Source organism: Eleutherodactylus coqui, chromosome 6 (genome assembly GCF_035609145.1).
Source record: "Eleutherodactylus coqui strain aEleCoq1 chromosome 6, aEleCoq1.hap1, whole genome shotgun sequence".
Classification (NCBI taxonomy): Eukaryota; Metazoa; Chordata; class Amphibia; order Anura; family Eleutherodactylidae; genus Eleutherodactylus; species Eleutherodactylus coqui.
In genome coordinates, this window is record NC_089842.1 from 171,594,668 (window position 1) to 171,612,944 (window position 18,277).

The following is an 18,277-nucleotide window of genomic DNA, read 5'->3' on the forward strand; positions in this document are numbered from 1 at the left end:
TTCTATAGACATAACCCCTTTAAAGGCATGTTCACACAGCACAATCCAACACGGACTTCTTGGCAGATTCCGTCTCTAAAACTGTAACAGAAGTCCATGCATATTCTACCACATATATGCATGTGGAAATTTTGTTGTGTTTCTGCGCAGATCCCCGCTGGAATGTGGCATTGTTCGCAAAAGCGCATTGTTCACTGTACGAATGTGTTGCGCTTAGATGTGTTAAGGGCCCTTAACTATAAATTTCTGCTGCAGTTTAAAGTGTAGTTACATGAATGATTTTCCTTTGTGAGTTCAGTCCAATTGCAATATGAATGGAACGCGCACGGGGAAAAAAAAAACATTGATTGCAATGGGTTAACTTACATGACCGATTTTCTGCTCTCACCGATAGCAGCGTGTCCTATTTTTAGGCGATAGTCGCCCATTATTGCCTATGGGAGCCAAAACAAAAATCCCACTGCACTTGCATGTAAATGCGATTTTCATGAGCGCGTGATGCGTTTTTGTTTTTACTATTGGAACGTGAAAATCCTATGTACGAAAAAGGCAGGTTTATGAGCGCGTGATCAGCACGGCACCACACTTGCTCACTCGTGTGAACACAGCCTAATAAGTCATATAAAATGAATAGAGCCAGGCGTATCTGTAATAAGTGAAATAAGTATAATAAATCGTGAATAAACTGATGTGAACCTGTGTGTAATGAGAAGCTCTTGGGGCGCAGTGCACCCACAAACCAGGTGCCATCTATAATCGTGGTGCCTTTAGCCACTGCCCCCTCTGCACAGGTCTGCAGATCCGGCCAGGTAGAGGTGCACGCGCTGCCTGCGCCTGCCCTGGATAGGTGGAGGGGGGGAGCGAACGTTTGAGTGACGGTTGCCACAGCGACGGCCGGTCTTCCATTCCAAAGTCCCCGCCCACTGGTTCTCCCAGCTCCAGGCCAGGACGTTCCTGCCAGAGTTTGCAGTTGTGTAGTAGTCACATTGCTGCGATCCGTTTACACTTCAGGGGAGGGGGAAGTAATGATCGCTGCGTGGCCGATGGAAACCTGATCACACGGGAGGGGTGGACTTTTTTTTTTTTTAACAGAAGGGGGAAAAAATGTCTTCCCCTTCCAACGGGATCCCAAATGCAATAGAGATCAAGCAGGAAGATGCCTTGGACGCAGCTGCCTTCTCCATGGAGCCCGGGACAGAGGACGGGATCAAGAGCGAACTTGTGAGCGGCGGCGGCGGGGGGGCTCCCTACACGCTCGCCTTCTCCCCGGAGCATGTCGCCTGTGTGTGCGAGGCTCTGCAGCAAGGTGGGGACCTGGACAGGCTGGCCCGGTTCCTGTGGTCGCTCCCCCAGAGTGACCTGCTACGTGGCAACGAAAGTATCCTGAAAGCCCGGGCGCTGGTGGCTTTCCACCAGGGCAGGTACCCGGAGCTCTTCTCGGTGCTGGAGAGTCATAACTTTGAGCCGTCCAACCACGCCGTGCTGCAGGACCTCTGGTACAAGGCTCGGTACAACGAGGCGGAGAAGGCCCGGGGGAGAGCGCTGGGGGCGGTGGACAAGTACCGGCTACGGAGGAAGTTCCCGCTGCCCCGGACCATCTGGGACGGAGAGGAGACCGTCTACTGCTTCAAGGAGAAGTCCCGCAACGCGCTCAAGGAGCTCTACAAGCACAACCGCTACCCGTCCCCCGCCGCCAAGAGGAACCTGGCCAAGATCACCGGCCTGTCCCTCACCCAGGTCAGCAACTGGTTCAAGAACCGCCGCCAGCGCGACCGCAACCCGTCCGAGGCGCAGTCCAAGAGGTGAGCACAAACTTTCTATTGTGCCTGCTGCAATATGGCGCTGCTCTGCTGCACACTCAGGATGCCGATAAGGGGGCATTCACACTTGCAGCGCTTGATCAGGTCCCTTGATGCGGTTTTTGAAGCCAAACCAGGTGAGGATCAGAAAAGGAGTGAGATGCTAAAGGATGGATACAACTTCTCTGTTCTAGATCATTCCTGGTTTGTGCTTCAAAAACTGCATAAAAAAAACGGAACGAACACTGCATGTGTGAGCGCACCCTGACCTGGGAGGTCATATTTTACCGCGCACATTCGGTCTGATTGTGGTATGGATGGAACTTACACGGGAAAATAAAAGCCCATTGATTTAAATGGGTTAATTGACATTAGTAATGCGAGATCGAAAAATCGCTGCGTCGGCTGTTTTTGGGCGATTCTGTATAGGAGCGCAAAAAAATGACTTTGTACTTGCATATAAATCGTCACTCCTCCTTTAATCATTCATGCGAGTGTGATGCAATTAAAAAAAAAAAAATTCCTATTGAAACATGCGATTTACCACATGCATAAAAATTGCATGCAGCATGATGTGTTTTTCACGCGAAATGCATCGCAGTCACGTAGAAGATCACAGGTTTGCAAGTGTGATATCTGTCTGAGCTTTTTGGACCAATAGCGCACTCGCCACAGTCTGCATTTTTGTTTCCCTGCGCTTGTGACGTTTTGCAAAAAAAAAATGCATGGCATCGCTACACATGCAACTTTTTTTCTCATGCATCTGAAAATCGCATGTTCTTTCAATAGGGTAAAAAAAATAAAATAAAATAAATCGCACTCGCACGAAAAATGCATCTGCATGCTAGTGCAACTTTTTTCCCCCCTCCCATAGAAAATAATGAGCGATATCGCCAAAACAAACATGTTGCATTTTTTCTATCTCACCGAATTGCCCACGTATATACGCCTAATACAATAATGGCTTCCGTTTTGCAGCAGGTTTTGTGCATCTCGCAACGCACAAAACCCGTGTGAGAAAACGCTGCAGGATGGATACAAGTTGTTTTTTTTTTTTGTTTTTTTTGGACCCACTTCTCATTTTTTTCTTTAAAAAATGCTTAAAAAACCTGAAGAAAACCTGCATGTGTGAACGCACCCTAGCCTGGGAAGTCGGTGACATATTGGTGCATTTATGGGAGGATTCTGCCACAATTGAAAAGTTTCAGTTTGGGGAGGGGGTGGGAGATATTTTGTTTATGCTAAGAAAAAAAAATCTATGGGAATGTTAATCATGAGAATAAATCTATAGGACCCCGGATCAGTATTTGGCATAAATTTGGTCCATGTTTTGCGGATTGCGTTGCTAAATTTAATTCTGACAGAGTAAATGATTTACTAAAAATTTGATGCAGCGAGCAGCATGGCAGATCAGGCTGCAGTGTTTTGAAATCTGATTCTAGACTCATTCAGCTCCGGTTTCATTGAAATCCTAGATAGGAGAGACTCCTTCTGTGCCACTGCCCTTTGATCGCCTTACTCATTTGCATTGCCCATTTTGTGATCTTGCTGGCATACTGATTTCTGCACCTTTGCGGTAAGGATTGGTCATTTTTCCTCATGCACTGGCAGGGTTTGGATTATCTGCAAGGCGCTGCTTATACTAAAGTAAATCATTTGTGCTGGTAAAGGGGGGTAGAGGGGGTGCTGATTTTCAGCCAGAGGGGCTGAGGTTGCTGTAAGCCCCTATGACTCCACCGGAGAGTGTTAGAACAGATGTGAGCTTGTTCCCCTTAGCTACCACTTAGTTGTTTTTGCAAGGAGGGGGAAAATCAGGGGCTTCACAAATGCACTTTTAACACCTTCATGCTACTTTGAATCCTTTTGTTACCAGAAACTTGCTTTTTTTTCTTTAAAGGAGAAACCTTCAAGTGCCAAATGGCTTGTGCTGCCCATAAATGTAACAAGTTTTAATACCATGTAACAAATGCAAAAAAACAAACAAACCTCAATTGAACAATAATGGTGTCCTCTCATTCTCTAGTGTAGATCCACCTGAAACTGGCCTAATCCGCAATATTTTTGGAGTGCAGTGGGTTACAGCTTTGAAGCCAGAAGTCCCAGCATGCCATTGCAGTTTGTAGAACTTTATGGCATGCTGGGACTTGTAGTCTTAAAGGGGTTGTCTCGCGCCAAAACGTTTTTTGTTTTTTTCCATAGGCCCCCCCGTTCGGTGCAGGACAAACCCAAGGGATGTGTTAAAAAAAAAATAATATATATATATATTACTTACCCGAATCCCCGCTCTGCGACTTCTTTCTTCCTACTTCTTCCTTCACCAAGATGGCCACCGGGATCTTCACCCACGATGCACCGCGGGTCTTCTCCCATGGTGCACCGTGGGCTCTGTGCGGTCCATTGCCGATTCCAGCCTCCTGATTGGCTGGGATCGGCACACGTGACGGGGCGGAGCTACGATGACCAGCTCTCCGGCACTAGCGGCCCCATTCACCAGGCAGAAGACCGCACAGCGCAAGCGCGTCTAAAAACGCCAGAAGAAAGCGAAATTAGACGGAGCCATGGAGACAAGGACGCTAGCAACGGAGCAGGTAAGTGAATAACTTCTGTATGGCTCATATTTAATGCACGATATATATTACAAAGTGCATTAATATGGCCATACAGAAGTGTATAACCCCACTTGCTGCCGCGAGACAACCCCTTTAAGGCTGCCTGTCCACGGGCGATGCGGTATTCCGCGGCGGATCTCCGCCAAGGGAGCCGCCGCCTGGGAGCAGGAGCCAGCTGTAGGCTCACTGCAGAGATCCGATCTGACAGGTTTACCGCGGAGAATCGCGGCAATTTGCAGCATGCTGCGATTTGCCACCCGCCAGCGGAGAATCGCTATGATTCTACGCTTGTGGACAGGGCGGAAGCGCTTTCCATAGCAATGCTATGGAGAGCGTGCATTGCGTTCCCCATGGACGGATTATCACCGCAGGGAACGCAATGCAAAAACTCCTGTGGACAGGCAGCCTAAAGCAGCCATAGAGCAACAGGACGTGGGCTAGGACACTGCTGAAAGTGGAGATCAATGCAGATGTTTAAAGGGATTATCTGGGACTTTTACTATTGACAACACGGCCATCAGGAGTAAAAAGCCCTGGACAACCCCTTTAAGGTGTGTTTACACATAGCGGATCTGCTGCAGCATTTTCAGATCTCAAAGCCTGGCTTTACACTGGCGTGGGCAAAGTTTGTTTGTTCGTGTTTTATGGACCAATATCGCCTTTGCAATCCATGTGAAACCCCTGGATGCGAGGCGTTACCACGTGGAAACAACTTTGCATCACCGCGTGGCTGAAGGATTTTCCTGCCGCGGCAGAGGATCGCGGAGTTCTCCCATTGTGTTCAACAGGGCGGTGCTCGCCTTGCCTCCGAAGTTTTCTCGCTGTCGGCGCTCTCTGGCGTCCTGTAGTGAGCGCATCACTGCTGGTCAGCTGATGTGGAAGTTCTCAATTTTTGGAGCGATGCAGAATTTACCGCAAAATTTTTTGCTGTGAAAGCTTTGCAGCATTTCCGCTACATGTAAACATATCCTTATGGTGGCTCACACAAGCGTAATTTAATAGCGAATTACACCCACGATGTACACACGTATAAAACGCTGTGACTGAAGTAAATGAAAGTACATTGATTTTCATTGATCCATTCACACGTGTGTGTGTGTGTGTGTGTGTGTGTGTGTGTGTGTGTATATATATATCATATGCGCGTAAAAACAACACAGCATCTTCTATTTTAGTGTATTATGCTCCATAGAGCCCTATTGTTCTCTATGGGGTTATAGTAAACGCTGTACATACATTGCGCATGTGCGGCGTTGATACGCAACGTCGCTAAGCGACAGCTGCAAATTAAAAAAAAAAATAAACTGCGCTTGATGGTGTACGTATGATACATATGTATGGCAGAGTTTTTTTTGAATGTGCATGACAGCGCAGTCAACAATTACTGTGCCATACATGGCGATGGGCCGGCTCACGGCAGTTAAACGCTACGTGATACATGCAGCGTTTTACCATGCGCCCGCCCTTAAGGATTTACCAGTATGCTATCCGGTGGTTTCACCTTATACAAGGTGGGCCATGGAAAAGTAGGCCACAGCACACTCCTAGGGAATCTGTCTGGGTTGCCCATAGCAACCAATCACTGCGCAGCTTTCATCTCTCATACTGGTGAGGTAAAATGAAAGCTGCGCTGTGATTGGTTGCTATGGGCAACACAGACAGATTTCCTAAGAGTGTGGTGCGGCCTAGTTTTATGTGGTCTCCCTGTATATCTGTTGGCCATCACCTGTGGCCAAAAGATTGTAGAACATGGGTTGTGTGACAGAATGTTTTTCCCCCTCACCCCAGGAGACAGGCGGTGTCTGGCAGCTGCTTGTCTGCACTGAAATAACATGCATGTTTGGCCTGTGTTAATGGCTAAATGAGGACTATAAATAATAGTGCGTGCTGGCAGTTCTATCAGGCAGGCTGCTGTCTGGGACGGCAAGGCTTTGCAGGGGTTAGTTTGTTGTCTTCAGAAATCCCTTATCTCTACAGGTTTGTGACTGGTTTGGCCTGCCAGGTGGAGGTGACCTGTTCTTCCAACCGAACGCTCAGCCCCTCCCTGTTTTGTCTCTTTACGCCTCCTATTTGCAGAACTTAATGAGCGAAGTTGCCCCGAGGCATTTTCTTTTTTTCTTGAAAGGCGCGTACAAAACTGAAATAATGCGGTTGTACTTGCAGAATAGTTCTATGTAGTTATTGAATAGCCGGTGGAGAGGTCATTCACTGGGAACTTATCCCTACAGCGGTGGCGTCTGTGCTTAAAGGGAACCTGTCCCGTCCCCGCAGCCTCATAAACCAAGGCTCCTTTTAGACTGAACGATCATCGGTCAAACGAGCGGAAGTGACCGATAAGGCCGCTCTCACACATACACCTTTTACCACGATTACAGTGGCATTTCGCGGACAGCATGTGTGAGAGTGGCCTAATGGTCTAAACGCGAAACGACAACGAACGCGAATAGTTCGTTTCTCACCCGTCATTCAATTTATGTAGGCTTAAAAATCATTGTTGGCTCATTCATTTGTCATTCCGTTTAAACAGCGCTCATTCAGTCTTTCACATTCACCAAGACTAAACAATTCTTTTTAAACGAGTCAACAATGAATCTGTCTAAATGGGCTGCACGAGGGCGAATGAGCTAGCGGTGACGTCACCCGCTCGTGCAAACAAGAATCGGCTCGTCTAAAATGCGTCCGTTAGGGGACGTGACAGGAAGCTGGGTGATGTATTTTTGCCAGCTTCCGCGATCTAGTGCTGTCACCCATTGGAGATCGCGTTGGCGCATGGATGGCCCCTGCGTGCTCTCTTCTATACAAGTCTATTGGAGAGCGCGCAAAGAACCTGAAAATGGTCAGATTTTCCTGCGCTGTCTGATCTTCACTGGGTGACAGCGCTAGATCGCAGGATCAGGAGAGGATAAAAAAAAACTCACATTACTTCCTGTTATATCCCATAATGGCAGTATAACTTAATACTGTGTTTCCCAAAGACCCTGTCTTTTAACTTTTGCCCCAAAAGAGGTGCTAGGTTTTATTTTTGGTGGATGTCTCGTTATATTTATGTAGCAGGCTTGGTCCAGGTCCCTCCGACGCTTCTTGCAGTCTTCGGCCGCCCACAGAAGATCACTTCCTGGTTATGGGATTCATAAATTCCGCCTCCAGTATGCAATGGCTCTGATTGGCTGAGTAGCGCTCAAGAACCAATCCGTGCAGCACTCGATGAACCAATGCGATGGCTGTGATTGGTTTATCAAGAGCTGCATTGATTGGCTGAGCAGCTGTCAAAGAACCAATCACAGCCATCGTGTTGTGGAGATAGGATTTATGAATTGTCTGAGTCGAGGCATTGATTGGGCAAATTCATAAATCCCGCCAACACAATGTGATGGCTGTGATTGGTTCTTTGACTGCTGCTCAGCCATCGCTTCCTGGAGGTGGGATGTTCTGATAGAACATGCAATGTTTTTTTTTTTTTTTTGTTTTACCCTTCGATGGCACGTATAGCTTCATTCACATGCGCTTGTATTCCTGTTGTTCGACTCCCATCATAGGAGCCAAGTAACGAAAGCCCTTAATTTGGCACATGACTAACACAAACTGTGCCCGATAGATTTTGACTATATTGGCGTCTGTTGAGTTTCCATCATGTTGCACAGCTTTAACTGGGCGAAGTAATGCAACGTGCTGTGCTATTTCTTTACTGCATCTGCACCAGAAGCTCCGAGGTAGATGTGAACAGAGCCTAGCAAAACCAAACGCTTTAAAAACATACATTGGCGTTTAGGGGGTATGGGGTTTTGTAGGATTGTTTTACGGCTGCATACCAACTGAAACTAGTATGGAGCCGTGACCGAGCTGTGTGCACAATCCGCTGTAGGTTGCTGGCAGATATATCAATTACAGTTAAAGGGGTTGTCCGCTTACTGTACAACATAAGAGGGGCAATACTTACCTGTTCCTTGCCGATCTTGTCCTGCAGCCCCGCTGTGATCCCAGTGTTTGTTGTGACAGATGATATCCATGTAAGTCAAGTGACCGCTGCAGCATCACCTTCCCGAACTCTTGGCATAATGGCACCCAGGATGTGAGCAGTGACACTGCAGCCTCTGATTGGCTTCAGCGGTCACCTGACTTCTGGCGGCAATATCTGTCAGAGCAAACATCGGTGACTTTAGTCCTGATGCCCCTCGCTCCGCTAGCTTGATAAAGGGCTCCACTATCTATATCCTTATCTGGAGACGTATAATAAATTCACTTTTATGCTACATGTCCTCGGTGTGTGCTCGCCGGTTTATGTATATAGAGGCATTGACCGTTTCTGAGATAGTGCTATCTTATTTATGTTTTTTGTTACTGTACGTCAGGTGACGGCTGCAGCTTTACGTTCCTAAACTCCTGGCAGCATGGCGCTCAGGACGTGAGCACTGATGCTAGCACAACGAGCAGTGACGCTGCGACGGTCACCTGATCTCCGGTGATGACACTTGTCACAACAAACGCCACGACTGTAGTGGGGCTGCCGCACTGTATCGCAGCAGCAGGGAACCGTCGTACTTATTTTAGCGCAGAGGGCACCAGAGGGGGGTATGTTTTCCAGTAACAAGACAACCTCGTTAATTAGAGGGTTTCTTAAGTTAGGGCTCCCTCACCTGAATGTATTGTTACAGCGTATCTTGCGCACAGACTGTCATTGTGTACTTCCTGTGCGCGGCACGGGTGCATGCAGCGAATTACAGCTATCAGATAAACTCCTTTATTTCAGGGTGGGATGTGTTCAGCAGTATCATTGTGCGTATATTTCCGTATATCCAGCAGCGCGATGGCTCAGTAGTTAGCGCTATTGCCTTGCAGCGTTTGGGTCCTGGCTACAAATATGACCAGTAACCTCTGCATGGCGTTTGTATGTTCTGCTGTGCGTGTTTAGTCCTACGCTCTAAAACATACAAATACATCACTTTTGGAATTAGAAATGCAAGCGCCAATGGGGACGGGGACCTCTGTGGGGACAATCTGTGTACGGCGTTGCAGAATAGGTATGCGCTATATATGTCAGTGAAATAAATCCCCACTAATTGTAGATTGTAAAGTGCATATGACCTAATCAAACCTTCCCAGATTGTAAAGTATTGAAGTGTGCAGCCATGACTCCTTCAGATATGACCACATATTACAATGGAAGCCTATACGTTGCTGTCTGCTTGCAAGCACATGCTGCACAACCATTATTGTCACTTGTGTTTGTGGCTTGTTCTTTCCAAGGTGAGATGGCAATCTCTGTAGGCCTGGTTTTACATAGGTGGGGGAGGAATGGGCAAACAATGTAGACAGGTAAGATTCCTTGGGCTGTCTAAACTAATGCTTCCTGGTTAAAGTAACTGCTCTGAAGCTCTCCCCCATACATTCACACCTCTGAGGCAGTGGAGCTTATTCCAGGTGACCTGTGAATTGCAAGCTGGTGTGAGCAGGAAATGTACAATTAAGCGCTCCTTCACGCAAACTTATTGGTTCATCATGTTTTGCGCGCGGGATACGCTGTCCCATTCTGCTCCCGTATTGCTGCTCATACATATTGCGCAAAATACATGCGCAATAAAGATCATAGCATGCGCTATCTTGTCACGGCAAGATAGTGCATGGTGATCATCAGCTCGCAGCAAGCACGAAATGTTACATATGTAGGCGGCATGCAGCGAATTACGCAGAGTTTGATTGCCCATTGTTTGGAAAACAGTCAAAATGTCTTATATTGTGCAATTGCAAATTAGGTAATTGATTGCTGCCTGGTGAAAACTGGGTTCATTTTATTATACTCGGTGTCCTAACAACTGTGCCCTTCTTAAAAATCCTTATTTGTTTTGCGGCAGAACACCTGGGGTTCATTTACAAATGCCACCACTTGATTGCCATATATTTGCCAAATGGCCCTACTGTGTTTACTCCTTGCCACTTCACACGAGCTGAAGTGTCCATTAGTCTCTCACAAGAGCTTACCCTGAAGCACTCGCTTGCTAAAAATAACGAACCTTAAAGTATACTGTCAAGTAGTGTCATTTCCACAACTGTTTCGTTAATTTCTCTTCTTGTGTGCTTTACTTTTGCATATTTAGTGAGTCGGATGGAAACCACAGCACTGAAGATGAATCGAGCAAAGGCCAAGATGACCTGTCTCCTCATCCTCTTACCAACTCAGATGGCGTCTCCAACATAAACCTTTCTGCGCACGCTGATACAGTCTATATGCAGCACATTGGAAATAAGATCTCGTTGGGTTCTTCTGGAGTGCTCTTAAACGGAAGTTTGGTATCTTCTAATGCTTCACCTGTCTTCTTAAATGGGGGCTCATTTCTCCAGGGACCCAACGGTGTGCTTCTGAATGGTTTAAATGTGGCAAATTCGCAGACGTTGACATTGAATTCTCCGAAAGTGGCCTCTGCCATTGTAAGCAATGGTGCCCCAAACTCAGACATATTAGTGTCCTCTCCTGAGGAAGTCAAGGTTGTTCAAGCTGGTTTGACAGATTCTTCCTCAACGTACACTACAAATATCCAGCCTTCTTTCCCAGGGTTAATACCTGCTACGGAAGTTAAGAGTGAGACTATCCAGCCTGCTGCTTCTCAAGATGGTGGAACTGTTGTTACATTTACCACTCCCATCCAGATAAACCCGTATGGCATTGTCCAGATACCCAATTCAGGAACAAACCCTCAACTCATTAATGGAAGTATTGGATTCTCCACACTCCAGTTGCCTTCTGTTGCCGTGTCACAAGGTAAATGCTATGTTTAGAAAGGAGTATGTGTGTATGTAACAGGATGACAAATGGCTATAAACAGGGGTGTACATAGAACTCATTAGGCCCCATAGCGGAATTTTGGGTTTGAGCGCCCTTCCCTGAGAGAGAAAAAATGTATAACCTGTTGGGTTTAGATACAGCGGTTCAGCTTTAGTGTAATTCTAAATATTGCAGTCACCATATAATAGAAACCAGTTCTACACCGTGATAGTTATTACAGTGCAGTTACCTCCTATAATCACAGGTGACTTATTTCCTGATTACGTCTGATGTCAGATTTCCTTTCTCTTCTCTATCCGGATCCAGGATGTCACGAAGAAATCTTCCAGCCACCACTCCTCTCTACACACTCTTCCCATCCTGCTACGAACCTCAATGCCCTCCATAGTAATAGTGTTCCCCTCTATGACACTCACTTATAATGGTGTCTGTCTTTTGTGGCCCCCACTTAGTATTGATGGATCCAGTCTCCATCCCACATGCAAAACCGCCAGGTGCCGGTAATACTCTTTAGGCCTCATGTCCACAGGCAGGCCGGGTTCCGTGGGCGGGAGCCCCGTCGCAGGATCGCACCCTGCCCGCGGCATAAGGACATTCCAGACGCTTCCGGTCGTCCAGCGTCTCCTCCATGCATGTAGGCAGACCCGCCAGCTGGCACACCCCTGCACATGCACAGTGGAGATTTTTAAAATTTATTTATTTTTTTTAAATCTCCTGCTTTCCCGCGGGACCCACAGCACACCCGGAGTGACAATTCCAGGTTTGCCGCAGATCGGATGGCTTCCATTGACTTCAATGGAAGCCGTCCCTGCGGCAAAGCGCAGCATGCTGCGATTTGTTTTCCGGACGGAGAGGTTGGAAAACGAACCCGCATGTTTTAATTAAGCTGCGGGTGCCCATGAATAGTCTGGGCGACTTGAGCTCCGGATAATCCACACAGGTACACCACACGGATCCAGGAATTCAAAGCCACCCGTGGACATGAGCCCTTATACAGACTCAACAGTCACATCGACGGTGTATATAGAGTACTATGTGCAGGAGGGGAGAAGTCAGATGATGCCCACACTGTTCCGGCTGGTGCCAATGTGGCTGTGTGAGGTTGTATGAAGTTTCCTACTGTCGGTTGGAGAGCAGGGGGGGTAGAGCTGAGGATCTGCAGGTGGTACAAGGGGAGCAGGATCATTTCGCCTTGGGCCCCGTAGTAGTTGCGCAGCATGCCACTGCTGTTAAATTACTTTCTAAAATGTTTCTTGTATCTTGGTGGCTGAACCTGATCTGTATTTGTTCTGACATCTAGATCATCGCTGTGAAAACCATTTTTTAAGTTAGGCTATATTCATATCTGCCCTCTTGATCCAATTTTAACGGATTGTTTTTAATAGATCTGTTAAACCCAACTACCGTCTTTTTTGAAAGATACTTTTTTATTTTTTTGTTATGACCAATTATTTAACAGCTCCGTTTTTGGGGGGTGGGGGTGGTTTCTGCTCTGTTTTTACAACTGTACATGCACAGTGATTTAACAGATCAATTAAATGGAAGCCCAAACGGATACAAATGGAATAGTTTCTGTTTGTGCTCGTCCCTCATTGAGAACAATGAAAAGAAAATAGAATTTATCATTCCATTCAGTTTCTGTCATTTTTTTTATTTTTGGATGGAAAATAAAGTCTTGCACTTCATTCTTTTCTTTCCACAAAAAAACCCAAAACACAGAAACCAGACAGAACGGAAACGGATTTCAATGGAATTCGTTTTATTTCAATGGGTATTTTACTGGATAAGTTTTTTTTTTTTCATTTTTTTCTGCTCTTAGGATGGAACCAAAAAAGGGAAAGTGAAGCGCTGATGTGAACCCGGCCTTCAGTTTGTTTACACATGATCAAGAAAATCGCGCAAGATTTGTATGCTGCGAAATGCACAAATCAGAACCAGATTTTATTGAATGGGGGCCTACACATGACCGACTTGTATCTCCCTTTCATTTTTCTTCTACCTGCATCGTGGTGCGGAAAAAACCCTGCGGCATGTCCTATCTTTGTTGCGTTCCCTCGGAATGCGTCGCATTGCCCGTTGTTTTCAATGGGGCTGACACAGTATTGCATGGTGTGCAAGGTGCACATGAGTGTGATGCGAAGTTTACCCATTGAAATCCATGGGAAGCACTCAACAATCCTCCTCCGTAGCTAACAGCTGCGGTGGAGAATCGGTACTTTCATGAAGTAATGTGAGGAGGTTTTAACATAAAAATGCCTCGCCTCCGCTGGGACATCACACATTGGTGAGCGCAATATCAGGACGAGTTTCATGGCCCCATATCGCACTCGCCTGTGCGAAATTAGGGTACCTTTTACACACTGTGATTCTCGCCCGAACAATTGCTGGAAATTGTACTCGTGGCCAACCACAGGGCATTGAGCTCTTCCTCACTTATCAGAGTCACTTGGTTTTTAGCTCACCTAAAAACCAAACAACTGACGGCCCGTGAAAACAGGCAGTCGATTGTCTATGAACAACTGCCTGTTCTCAGTGATTTGGAGGGGGCAGCTGGAAGTGCTCTCTGGCCGCTCCTCCTCTCTTCTGTGATCGACTAGCGCTCCTGTTTGAAAGAATAGGAGCGATAGTCAGTGAGACGGCTGTCCTGTGTAAAGCTAGTTTTAGTCATATAAGCCCGACATTAATACTTATCATCTTGGGACTTAAAAAGGGGGAGTACCAATCTCTCCTGTATGACTTATTTACCCCTGTTGCAAATAAGAAGCTTAGACCTGTTCTAAATGTAGTGGATCTGCGGTCTAACAGTCTTGATGTCTCATGGATGATGGCTGTGATACAGAATACAGACTGCACTTGCATGCTACTGGGTGTGTATGAAGCTGCAGGCTGATTTGGAGTCCTCGCAAGGTTACATTATATTGCCTCAAGCAGGGTTTGGTGAACACACGGCAGTAGTGCTTTCACCTGCATAGTGGTTATATTACATATTAGGTATAGTGTATATACTGTATCAGATTTCATAAAACACAACTTAGTCTTGAAAACTATGGCTGTTCCGTGTTTCTGGAGTGATTGCGAACAACGATCAATCTGTGTCTGTACTTCTCCATCGCAGCTGTTCTGCTCCGCTATTATTAGCACTGCTACATATGAGGTATAATGAAGGGAATCAGTCTTATTATTGGTGTGATATTTCCAACTGTCCTACATAATGGTCCATCAGTGTGGTTTCTAAATGGATTTAGTCCTTATTGTTAAAGGCGGTTTCTGTTTCTCTTGCGATGGCCTTATGGCAGGTCAGACGGTGCATTTCCGTTTTGGGGACGTCTGGCTCGGTGTTCTCCAGCATAAAGCTCTAGTGCAGACAGACGGCATGCAATGTATTAGTGTTCTGACTGTACGTCACGTAACACTTTGCTCAGTCTAATGAGGTCTCCGAACGCTTTGAGGGTTTTTGGTAATGTAAAATTAAGCACCGCCGATATGAATTTTTCTTGTATGTGAGGAGGTGATGTCACATGATCACTGGAGCCAATCCAGACTAATCTCGGTGGAGTTTCTTTCACATTGATACATTACCTGATATTACTACTACTTAGGGGGGGTTCTCACATGGATTTTAATTGTGGAATCCGCAATTGCAGTTCACGCGGAAAAGCAGTGGTAAAGCACAGGCATTGAAAGGCATGTGTGTTCCCGTTTTCCTTCACATGGGTACGAATTGTGTATTCCGCGAGTGAAAGAAAAATCGTAGCATGCTCTATTTCAGCACGGATTCCGCAAGGACTGCTTCCATTATGGTCAGTGGTTGTATGTTCCGCCGCCTGCACACAATTAGGATTGCGTGTGAGTAGCAGAATCGCACAGATCTAGCAAGCAGAAAACATAGAAAAGTAAGAATATGTATTCTGCTTGCTAGCCCTGAAAGGAGAGAGGGAGAGACTGACTGATCTTAGGTATGTTGGACTACTTTCTGGTCCTCTTTCCTTGTCTGTGATGTTGTGTGTTTTTTTGTTTTTTTTGCGTGGACGATAAGCTGTGCATAAGTGAGCCCAACCTTAGTTTGTAAACAAGAAGGACCGTTTGTGGTAGGCATCGTAAGCGAGGGAACACTGCAGAATTCAATAAGGTTAACTCCTGAAAGACTAAGCTGGGTAGATATGTAGTGCTTGGTCCTGGCCTTTAATCCCGGCCGATGGCAAAAATACGGCGTGGGATTAAAAACTCTAATCCTGCAATCAAGCAGGAGCAAGTCGGGTGTAAGTGACAGCTGAGGACCTGGAGGAGAAGGTAGAAGCATTTTTAAGTTTCTTTCTTCTCCTTTCTGGACAAAGAAATAGAAATTGACACAATAAAAAGAGGAGTTGGACAAATCTTATCCAACTGCCTGTTCGAAATTCATTGAAGAGCAGCGCCGGACTACCAGTATCGTTTCAAGCACTATGTACTAAAAAGTAGAAGTGTTTCATCTGCTATGCAAGCCGGCAGGGTCCTAGCAGACCCAGATTATCTCTGTTATTGACTATTGTCACTACAGTGGGATGTTTTCCCCTCTAACTGAAGCTCCTATGGATGCCCCAGCTGCAGTGGGAAAGGGTGTAATTTAAAAAAAAACAAACCTTTATTTTAGTGTAAATTTACTAATTTAAAAAACTATAAATGCTCAAAAAAACTGAAATAATTGCTTTCGTATCACAAAAATCTTGACCATAGCCCTCATATTGCCAGGAACCCCTGGACATGAATACGTAGTCGGCGCCATCTGCAACTTTGCATGTCTTTCTACACAGATTGACTTGAATGATTACCGTTCTTGTACAGACTGTATGTCTTGGGGCTCACTCACAGCATAAGCCATATAGACTTGCATTTGGGTATGCAAACGGATTTTTGATGCGTGGGGGGGGGGGGGGGGGAATAGTGGCATGTCCCATTTTGGTCTTATGCCTAATCACTGCGTATTTACGCAGGAAAGCAATGGGGCCTCATTACGGTTTTTCTTTTTGCGCACTGAAATACACAGTCATCACTGCGTATTTCGCATGGGCGTGAAAAAAAGGAATACGCTGGCAGTATGCTCAGTTCGGTCGTGTGAGTATGCGTGCATTTCCTGAAGCGGCATACTATACCTGTGAGTGAGCCCTAAAGCTGAAGCAGATACACTTGAGAACAAAGACCCTATTTTAGTTTCAAGGCTATAGCGACATTGTACATGTGCTGAGCATGGGAGAATTGGAGAATTAGGTGGGGGGGGGGGTAAATATTGAACAATATACCATATAAGAGGGCATAAAAGGAGAGAAACTTTATTTCATGCCTGTATTTGACCATTTTCCTATTAAAAATAACATAAATTTTTATATTCGGTCCAGTTTTAAATAGGGCCCTATATGTCAAGTAAAAAAAAAAAAAAAAAAGCAATTTGGGGGTGGACTAGGAAATGGTAAAAATAATTATAATTCTTCCAAAAATTGAGATTTCCCTCAGATCATTAAAGGGTTATACACTAAGCACATGTGCAGGTTGCTATTAAGTGACAAAGGAAGGCTCACCTAGCTGCACAGATGGGGTTCTGCTCTGAGGAGGTTAATGTTGGAACATTTGTTCAGCTGACATCTATCTAATACCTATTGAAGAAAAAGGGATACCAAGGCGCACAGAAACAGGAGCAGTAAGCGGTGTGTCAGGTGTAGGAGCTCTGTCATAACAAAGGCAACGCATTTAAGTGTTGGAATGGCAAGCTCCTGAGGCCATTTACAATATATTGTAACAATTGATACAATGTAAATGGTCGAAGGAAGATGTCATTTTGGCACTGAAACGCGTTGCCTTTGTGAGGACAGAGCTGCTAACGCGTTTCGGTGCCGAAATGACATCTTCCTTCGACCATTTACATTGTATCAATTGTTACAATCCACTGTAAATGGCCTCAGGAGCTTGCCATTCCAACACTGAAATGTGTTGCCTTTGTTTGGACAGAGCTCCTACACCTGACATACTGGTTACTGATCCTGTTTCTGCGCGCCTTGGTATCCCCTTTTTCTTCCTACATCTCGTCACTAGTGCCGGAAGTTTGTACTGGTCAGCGGTGGACTGGCTGGTGGCTGCTGCTGGTTTACCGGCTGTTTGGGTCTTGTGCCCCTGCAGGTAGCACTTTTTCTATTGCTTTTGGCATTTTTAAAATTCACTTGAGGCCGTATTTACACAGCTGGGAATCGTGGATGTTCTGTGTGATTGCACAATGCACAGGACTTCTATTATTTCCAATAAGTCAATGTACACGGACGTTTTTCCTCTTCCTTACCGATAGTGCAAGACTATAAGAATGCAAGCAGGTCCTATTTTCATGAGGTTCACAAGCAAGAATAGGACTAGAAATGTGCTGTGCTTCACACATCTCAGATCTGTGTTGGACGCTCTGTCCGAAGCCTCCGGCGTAAATCCGTAGTGAAATCCCACACGAAATGGCACAGCATGCTAGAGAGGGGGGCACAGAAGTAAGCCATACTGACGGGTTAGATTTCCCTCTGGTCCAGGAAGCTGCAGTTGCGTGTCATTCATCACTCATGTCATTGCTGTAGCCGGTCGCTGGTCTCAGAGGTCATTTGTGCAAAAATGGCCGTGTCTGCTGAGTCCAGTGATTGGCTGAACGAAATATGCCCGCTGCAGCAACTTTCTGCATCGGAGCAGTTAGACCCAGGAGACATCTGACTGGTGCTTATGGCTTACTTTGCATTCTGACTTTGGAAACCCACTTTAATTTGATGCTGTGCTAATTCTAATTCACACGGTGAGACTTGGACCAAGCTTGGTGACTTTCTGGGCACAGAGCTGCAGTGTTAAGCATGGCTTCCTTTACATGCAGAAGCATTGTACTAAAAGAAAGCCAATGTCATCCTTTCAGTAGCCACAGACTACTTCTTCATAACCAGAACAAGAACATCTTGCATCCCTACAATGTTCTTATCAGAATGTATCCTCTTCTAGAGATGGTGATTCCAGTAAGGATATTTAGGGAGTTTCTATTGTCCTACTTCTTATCGCTATTGTGGAACCTAGTTCACAGTGTAATTGCTCTTGCAGCAGTGTTG

General features: G+C 45.9%; 1 protein-coding gene across 4 annotated transcripts in view; it reads left to right on the forward strand.

Moving 5' to 3' along the window:
• Positions 1-959: 959 nt before the first annotated feature.
• SIX4 (SIX homeobox 4) overlaps positions 960-18,277 on the forward strand; it is a 31,970-nt gene continuing 14,652 nt past the window's right edge. For 2 of the 4 annotated variants that reach the window (XR_010793203.1, XM_066608209.1), the window contains exons 1-2: positions 964-1,802; positions 10,501-11,162. Coding sequence is in view for 3 of the 4 variants with exons in the window: in XM_066608209.1 (XP_066464306.1) it covers positions 1,105-1,802; positions 10,501-11,162 (1,360 nt within the window). In the remaining variant the exon portion in view is untranslated. Of the gene's footprint in view, positions 1,803-10,500; positions 11,163-18,277 lie in introns of all 4 variants that reach the window. The other 2 variants (XM_066608208.1, XM_066608207.1) reach the window with 2 other exon arrangements.